At 41.6% G+C, this 8,871-nt stretch overlaps 1 protein-coding gene and 1 long non-coding RNA gene across 2 annotated transcripts in view; one reads left to right on the top strand and one right to left on the bottom strand.

The window, feature by feature from the left end:
- LOC102370888 overlaps window positions 1–5,960 on the top strand; it is a 27,858-nt gene extending 21,898 nt beyond the window's left edge. Inside the window, exon 4 of the long non-coding RNA XR_003094493.1 lies at window positions 5,847–5,960. This is a non-coding gene — a long non-coding RNA (uncharacterized LOC102370888). The remainder of the gene's footprint in view (window positions 1–5,846) is intronic.
- LOC102371045 (alpha-1-antitrypsin-like) overlaps window positions 1–6,039 on the bottom strand; it is a 13,689-nt gene extending 7,650 nt beyond the window's left edge. The window contains exons 1-2 of the mRNA XM_006025483.3: window positions 5,984–6,039; window positions 2,162–2,824 (exon numbers count right to left, since the gene is read on the bottom strand). Coding sequence (XP_006025545.1) covers window positions 2,162–2,807 — 646 coding nt within the window. The 5' untranslated portion in view covers window positions 2,808–2,824; window positions 5,984–6,039. The remainder of the gene's footprint in view (window positions 1–2,161; window positions 2,825–5,983) is intronic.
- Window positions 6,040–8,871: the final 2,832 nt, after the last annotated feature.

Below are 8,871 nucleotides of genomic sequence, written 5' to 3'. Positions count from 1 at the left end.
CTTTCCCTCCCTCAGCCTCTGCCACAGCCACATTGGGCCGGGCCCACTTTCCCCCCTGCTTGGTCCCAGACCCCCCTCCCCCCGCCCCGGTGTTGCCTGCAAGGAGCAGGGTGGGGGTGGGGGGGCGAAGCCAGCCCTGCTGGCCTTGCCCCCCCTCCTTCCGTCTGCTTTGTTGCTGCCGCTGCCTCCATGACAGGGCACCACCCCCTGTCCATCCCGTGTCCCCATCATCATGGTGGCGAGCTGCCTTCTGTCAGAACACTTCTTTGCGCTCTGATTGGCTGTTTCTGTCAGCCAGTTAGAGCGCGAATAAAATGTTACAGACAGACTTAGGCTCTTATAATATTAGAATTTTTAAGTAGTAATTTTCTGATGTGAAATTTCATAAATTAATATGAATTATTATTTCCTTTCCTATGCAGCATGTTATCTATTAGATAAAGCTACAAAATACTCATGTTTTTCAAACTTATTGCAGTATGACAGCAAAGGTGCACGGTCAACTTTTGGAGGTACATACTGTCTTTTTGCTTTTGCCTCTGTACAGAGCCTAGCACAAGGAGGTGAACCTCCATGACCAGGGCACCTAAACTCTATTGTAAATACTAATATTTGTAGAATGTAGTTGCAATGATACATTTCTAAAGATTGAATTATAATGTGGCTATTGTAATGATTTTGAGAACTTTTCAGATCCTCCCCTCATTCATTAAGCTTTAAAGTCCTCAAAACCTTCCTCAGCTGCTACAGCACATGTATAAACTAATGTATGTAACTTTCATATTACTCTAGCAGAATAAGATATACAAGGACAAGTGCATAGTACTATGCTTGGGAAGGAACAACAAAATACAGTAGGCTGCACTACTGCAGAAAAGGACCATTATAGTCTAATGGACTGTACATTGAGTAGGATTTTTGGTTAAAAACATAGGGCACCGACATTGGGTGAGCCAGATCTAACAAATGCGATGTCTCTTCTGGGCATGTATTGGCTTGGCACAGGGGCGTACAGAGTTTAAAGTAAAGCACGGTTTTGTTTCTTTGTTTGTTTTTTGCATCTGTAAGCAGCCACAATAGCAAATGGATATAACAACAACTGTGTTGCTTCCAAATCACAAGAAGCAATTTTTTCCCATTCTCTTCTGCACTGATGAGGTCTAACCTGGAATGCTGTGTCCTGTTTGAGGCTCTTCACTTCAAGAAAGAAGTGCAAAAAATTGAAAAGAGTCCAGAGGACAGCAACCAAAATGATTACTGGTGCAGGAAACATAATTTATGAAGAAATGAAGAAAGGTTGGAAGAACTGGGATTTTTTAGTCTGGAGAATGAAAGAGTAAGGGGGGATTTGACAACAGTCTTGAAATAATTACTTCGTGAAATCTCCATTCTTTCAAGTTTTTAAGTGCAGGTTACACAACTATTTGTCTGGGATGGTTTAGCCAGAAATTATCAGCTATGAGCAGGGGGTTGGGCAAGATGATCTCCACAGGTCTGTTCCAGTTCTATTTGCCTGCAATTCCATGGTAAAAGAGACATAAGAAGCCTCAGGTAAATTAGTCCAGCCTTGAATCATGCAACTTTTTAAAGAAGCAGATAAGTAGCATAAGCATTCCTGGATTCTAACACCAAAAATGAGGAGGATGGTGGTGCACGATTATGCTTATTGGTGCACTCTCAAAAGAGGGCTTTAGTTCCAGATGAACTGTGTGTTTTGAGCAGTGATATGGACCTCCATGTGCATTCAGAATAAAGGAAGATACTGGTTGTCTGTTTGGCTGATGGAATATGCTCTTTGTTGTATTAAAGTAGGCAATCTTCACAACTATTTGAACAGACAGTTAGGCCTTTTATTTTTTTGGTTTAAAAAAAATTATTTCTGCATCAACAAGAACTTATTTTAGATCACAGTGGAATAATTTGATGAGACAACTGTTAAGCTAGATCAGTTTACAGGGTCAATAGGTCAGGATTAATAATATTATTTTGTATATTATAAATATAAATTATATATAATACATATTATAAATAATATCAGGACAACAGACCAAGATAAAAAACAAACTGGATTTTCCTTGTCTTCGATTCTAAGATCCAGATCACAACCAGTTATCTGAGCCTTACATTTTAAATAAACATCTGTTTGTATAGCATAACTTACCTTTAAAGTAAATAAAGCTAATCAGAACCAGTGCAGTTTCTGGATCAAGATTCTTGACCAAGTCAACAATTTTCCCATGTGTTTTCTTCTCAACGTAAGTATTAATCTGTTTCTCAGCCTCTGTGGGGTCCTTGAAGTTGGTAGTAAAAGCTTCTGTATCATACAAGTTTTTGATACCTTCTAAAAACTCCTGTAGTGGTTTCAGCTTTTCTCTGAGAAATATGGCATTTCCCATATTGAGCTGGAGCTGGCTGTCAGGATTGTTCAACATGTAGATGAGATGTTGAAAACCTTCATGTATCTCTCTCTCCTCAATCTCTGTCAGGTTAAAGGTGAGACCTTCCAGAATCTGTGTCTGAGTGGTTGATCTAGCAGCATATGCCAGCATTGCAAAGGCAGTGGAGATGCTCACAGGAGAGAAAAAAACGTTCTTATTAGGTTCTTCTAATGTAATCTCCTTGTACAATCTAAATGCAAAGTCAGCATTGTTAGGAACTAATTTGAGACAGGCCATGGCTTCACCTTCGTGTTTTGAATCATGTTCAGTAGAATTTGCATCATGATTATCATGTCCATCCTCATGACTACAGTGAGCAACACTGTGGAGCACAGCAAGCAGCATGCATAGATAGAAGGCTGACTTCATCTTCCTTTAGAACAATTCTGAGGGGAGAAAAAATCTGTTACCAAGTGTTTCTAAACAGAGTAAATCCATCTCTCATCTCTATGGAATGGGAGATCTTGGCATTTGTTCATGTGCCCCAACTCTTACAGGTGTTTTTAATTCTGCCTGCAAGTCTCCTGTGTGTTCTCAGCTTCCTGCCTCCATCTGACTATTTAACTGAGAGTGATACTGCCATAGAAACAAGGCAGGTTGCTCAGGATTGTATTTATCAAATTCTGGTCAAAGGACACCAAGAGGATACAATGAATGCCACTTTATTCAGTATGGACACAGAGCCCAGTCTGAATGGTGGCAGTTCTGCTGGAACTGGAGATGGTTTCTGACAGTAAAGCGTTATTCATAACAGGAGGGTCACAGGTGCAAGTGTGCTAGACAATTTGAGAGTCAAAATAAAAGCCTTTGAGGGGAGTCTGGAGTGGATTCACTAAAATTAATATAGGAAGGTACAAATTGAAACTCCAGGTGTAAATTGAAACGTTGGCATAAAATTTCCATCATCCATGTATTTTTTTTTTTTGGGTGAAACTTGGGCTTAACCTTCCACTGAAGATTTTGATTTTCTTTGAAAAATGAAATATTTTATGCAACACAAACATTTCAGCTAAACATTGATATATTTCAATTGGAATAGCCCTCTGATATGGGATGTGTAGGACAGTTTCTCCATGTCTTATGGGCACATCTCTCCATGGTACTGCATGAGCATTTCCAAATCTCAGTGTCTAAGTTTTTGACAGAAATATTTAAGCTTCTGAACAGAATATTATCTTTTATATGCCATGGGAAATTTCCACGGGAAAAAAGGTACTTGTCAATTCTTATTCTTTTCAGCACTATGTCTTGAAGAGAGAGTTGATTATATAACAGCTGATGTTCTTGGGCAATTTTCCTACCCCCACAAATAGAGTTAGTTAAAATGGGATTAATTTAATTGTATGGTGAAATTAATTCTTAAGGGCTGTTGATTGGTGCAAGCCTCACCTTAGAAGTTAGTGATTGTGTCATGTGTCTGGCTTTGTCAAACACTGTCAAGTATTAGGGGTTTTTTATGCTCCTTTAAATTTGCAGTTATTTAAAATGAAGTCTAGGCTTTCCTCTAAATGTGTATGTTTCAGGCATTTGGACTTATCGCTAGGATTAGAAAGAGATATTTGAGCATAATGACTTATAATTAGCCTATAGATTACCTGTTTGATATCATAGACCTAATGATGCTGCAAGAACCACCAGCTCTGATTCTTCATTAGTTTGACATGAAACAAGGGTGTGGAGGTAGTGGTAAAAGTGAATTTAGATTTCAGTTAGCAAAAGAATAATTAAAATATTATCGTTTTTCCCATAAAGGAATGTTAGCTTCCAAGCAAATACTTCAGTTGCATCAACTTACTGCATTCAGCTGTATGATTTGAAAGCTACATGGCCTAAGGAAATATCTAATTAAATATTTTTTTCTTATAAAATCTTTATCTTGTAAACTTTCAGAGCCCTTTTCCCTAGTAAGGCTAGGAATCATTGCTCTGTGCTTGGTGTGGCTGCCATACTTGTCCTGCCATTTGCCAGGAGATGAGATAATTACAAATAACAAAAGACACTATTTAAACAAGAATGTTTTATAAAGTACACAGATTTCAGGAGTTAGGTTTTTCTAACCAAATAATCTTGTTTGCATGTTATAAAAATTCAAATGCAATAAAGCTGATACCACTTTAGTAACACCCTGTTTTACAAAGCTAATTTAAATGATCCCCATTTTCTGACCTCATCAGACCACGTCCTTCAAAGCATGACATTTTGCTAAGAGGCCTAGTTTGGATTAGATAGTGACATAGGAGTGGGAGTCAGGAGCTGCTGAGTTCTGATTCTAGGTATGCACTGCCTGGCTGTGACACCCTGGGGAAATCAATCACATCACACCTCTGCTTTATTTTCCCACTAATTAAATGCTAATCATTGACAATATGCTGGTGGTTTTGCCAAGTAGTCTTTCCTATAGAAACAAGAAAACAGCACAAGAACATGGTGATATTTGGAGGAAAGAGGTTCATTGTACATTATATTTTTAATGCATGCAGTGCTGTATGTCACCCTTTGTGACACTCTTTGTGGTGGTGTCTCCATTCAGAAGGGCAGTCTGTACTTTCCCAGTCAAAAAACTCTAGGGCAAGCTCAGGCCACCTTGCTAAAATCCCACTAGTAAACCAACAGGAGGACAGAGGTAAATGTATCATTCTAACAGAACTGACTGCTTTCTTGGATAATGCCAATTCCGCCACAGGCTAGAGATGACAGTTCTCACTGCAGCTCATAAACACATTTCTGAAGACAACCTTCAGACTCTAGTGTTTTAGGTGCCTGTTTGTAAAGCCTTATATGGCAATGGATAAACATTGCATCATTTACAAGTTCTTCCCATCTGAAATGACACAAGGTGAAAGCTTGAAAGATTTGAAGGTGAGCACAATGCAAAAACACTCCCTGAAAATACACAAGCTTGTTCACCAGATGGTGCTGCTTCCCCTCTTGATACAGAGTTCCAAGAAGAAATATCACAAAAACCTGTTACTTTTACATTTCCTGGACTGTTTCAGCTACAACACTCCAACCCTATTAGTTCCAAGAAATTGTTTGCAACTGAAGGAAAGAAATGACAAGATCCTTCAATTCTGGAATGCTCCATTCTGAGAAGACATACACCTTGAGACCCAGGATGAAATTCTGGCCCTATTGAAATCAAGTGGAAAATTACTATTGATTTTAATAGGGCCTGAGATTTCCCCCTGATGATTAACACAGGTATACATGAGACGTTTACGTGGAAAGTCCTGTTAAATAAACTGACACCATGTAATAATACTTGTCTCCTTGTTATGAACATTACTTGGTTACTGCTTTATGGTACTTTAAACATAAAAAAGCTCTATGTGGATATTACATGTCTATGTGAATACTATCTGTGACTATTATCTATCTGAATATGAAATTTTATTATTATGTCTTTAGAAAAGGTTGAAGACACATTTCACTGCGGAAACAGGAAAAAAAAACCACCACCAAAGAATGAAATCAGGGAATGAAATGGATTGCATGCAATACAGATATTCTATATACGAAATCCCCATTGAAGAATGTCTACTTACGGCAGACTCCGAGGATTCCACTATGTTAACCATTACTGGCCTTCACTTTGCTCTGCTATTTATACCATTAAAAAGCATTATGAAAGCAGTGTGTCCTCTAGAAAACATTAACTAGGTCATTTAATATTTTGACTTGAGGGATGATGCAGCGCAAACAGTGATAACACTAATTTTTCTGGGTACCTGGCTTTGCTGCATATGCATGCTCTAAGGTAGGTTTGCCCATACCCACTTCCATTTCCAAGGATTTCTATAATCACAGTCAGAAATAGGAGGCCCCTGGCTTTGCAAATATTTACATATGTCAATAAATTTGCTTATGTCAATATTCCCATCAGGTTCAATGGAAGGACTCAAATGAGAAAAAATTCTCTCTCTCTCTCTGCTGGATAAGATCCTAAAGAAAAAAAAGCCTAAGCAAGCCAGACCTCCTATTATTTTGGATGAAGACTGCTTGTTTTCCTTTCACTAAACTTTGGATAGTTCTAGTTCATTGCATGCATCTTAAGCAGGGGTGGGCAAAATGGTGGATCTGGCTTATTGCCAGACTCCATTTCCTGGCAGCCTCTGCAGTGATGGCTCCTTTGGTTCCCAGTGCTGGACCCAGCCTCACTACCCAGGCACCCCAGCCTATCTACCCGCATCCACTGCTGGACACAGGACCTATGCAGGCAGAGCACACAACTGGGCAGCCAAGATGGGGCCATGGCCAAGAGCGAGACGGGTGGGTGGGGCTGGGGAGACCCTGGGATGTTGGGGCAGTGACAGTGTGGGTTCCATGGGCAGGGGTACGCAGGGAGTGGATTGCGACTCTACCCTAGCCCCATCCCTGTGCTGTCACTGCCCTAAGATCCCAGCCCTGGGCCAGGAGCAGGTCCTTGCCCAACTATGTGCCCAACTCCCAGCCAGTCTCCATGGAAACTGAGACCGTGACTGCATGGGGCTAGGGCTAGGCCTGAGCCCTGGTTCTGTAGGCAGGGCCATACAGGAAGTGTATCACACTCTACCTTGGCACTGTGCTGTTACAGCCCTGTGATCCTGGTGTTTCCATGGAAACCAGTCAGGAGCTACATGGGCAGGATGCACAGCTGGGCAGGGAGCTGCTCTGGGGCCAGGGTTGGGATCTTGGGGTGGTGACAGCATAAGGCTGGGGCTGAGCCATGATCTGCTCCATGCATGCCCCTGCCTGCAGAACCCATGTTCATTGCAGGGGCAGGCAGGCAGTGGATCCTGGCCCTGCCCCAGCCCTGGCCCCATGTTATCACTGCCCCAAGATCCTGGGTTCCTCCAGCCCTGTCTGCCTGTCTTGCTTCTGGCCACAGCCCCGTGCACCCTGCCTGCTTGGGTCCCACCACAGCAGTGGGTGCAGTGCAGCAGGGCTGGGTCCAGCAGTGGCAGCCAGAAGGAGCTGCCACCACAGGACCTGCTGGGAAATGGAGTCTGTCACAGGCCAGATCCAGCTCTTGGGCTGGATTTTGTCCACCCCTCTTAAAGTGTTCTACATTCTCCTTAATTACCTATTTTCCCATGAATAAAGACAAATAGCTGGGGACATCATATCTAAAAAATAATTTATAAAGGGTATCATATATTGTTTTTGTGACTGCTATAGCAATTCTGTGCTATAAGGGTAAATCCCACTATATTTGCCATATTAAATGGAAATGTTTAAAATGTAGGTTTGTAGGATGTTCGAATCTACTTCTAGGGATCAAGGACAGATTAAGGCAAACTCCAGGATTCTAGCTGTATGTTTAACTTGTAAACAGGTGTAGCATGGAAAAGAGCCACCCTGGTCAGCCACCCCTGGCCTCCGTCCATCCCTCCGCTACCTCCTCCACACCCTTTCAATCAGCAACAGAGTAGAGAGCCAAGCGGTGGGTCACAGGGTGCAAGGTGTTATGGGAAGTGTAGTTCTCTAAACTGGCAGTGGTAGTTTGCTGCTGCCAGGGGGAAACTTTCACCCCACTTTTTTTACCACCAAAAACCATGTCCAGGGGGCAAAAAATGCTGTACAGTATTTGGTGGCAAAACAAGAAGATCAGTTTTCCCCTGGCAGCAGGCAACTTCATTGCTAGTTTGCGAAACTACAGTTTCCAGAACACCTTGTGCTGTGCCAGCAGCTTCCTGGAGCAGGAAAGTGCTGACAGATCAAGGGAGGGCAATGCACAGCCTGCAGTGATGTAGGTTGCAGTGAGTAGCCCCAGAGTGAGGTAGCCCCTCCCCCAGCTTTCTGTTGCTCCTCCCTTGAGACTTGTGCCTCACTTGCCCACTCCAAGTTATACTCCTGCTTGTAAAAATGATCTTAGTTTAAAAAAACAACCTGTAGGCTTGCTACTTTTATTTTTATTATTTCATTTTCAATACAAATGCCATGATTTCCATTCAGAACTGGCCGTGTGTAGCTATTAATACTTGCTCTTAAGTTGGTGCTGATAAAGAAAAGAAACCAAGTGAATTATGGAGTATGTACATTGTTTGCCTTTCAGGAATCGGCATTTGCATGTAGATATTGGGCAGTGAGTTTGAGTCTCCTCGTCTTGCACCTCATACAGTTCTTGACAGGGACCTACTTAAATTGTAGTTTCACAGTTTTCACAGAAACGATGAAAAATGGTTTCCACAATCACCACAAAAATGGTGTCTTCCAGAATTTTGCACAGAATTGCCTGAAAAAAATAACAGAATACAAAGCAAGCAAAGCAATCCCTGCAGTCATAGGGCATGTAGTTTGAGTGAGAGGCTGAGCTAGTGACACAGACTCAGTGAAGGCTCCAGTTAAGAAAGTAAAAGGTTTTGGTGCTATCTTTTAAGAAGCCACATGCAATTCTGCAGCAGTGCTGCAGTCTGAAGATGATGAGTGAAAAGAAATCCAAGAAAGCTAAATA

The sequence above is a fragment of the Alligator sinensis genome, unplaced genomic scaffold (genome assembly GCF_000455745.1).
Source record: "Alligator sinensis unplaced genomic scaffold, ASM45574v1 scaffold47_2, whole genome shotgun sequence".
Lineage (NCBI taxonomy): Eukaryota > Metazoa > Chordata > Crocodylia > Alligatoridae > Alligator > Alligator sinensis.
This window is presented reverse-complemented; position numbering and strand designations above follow the sequence as displayed.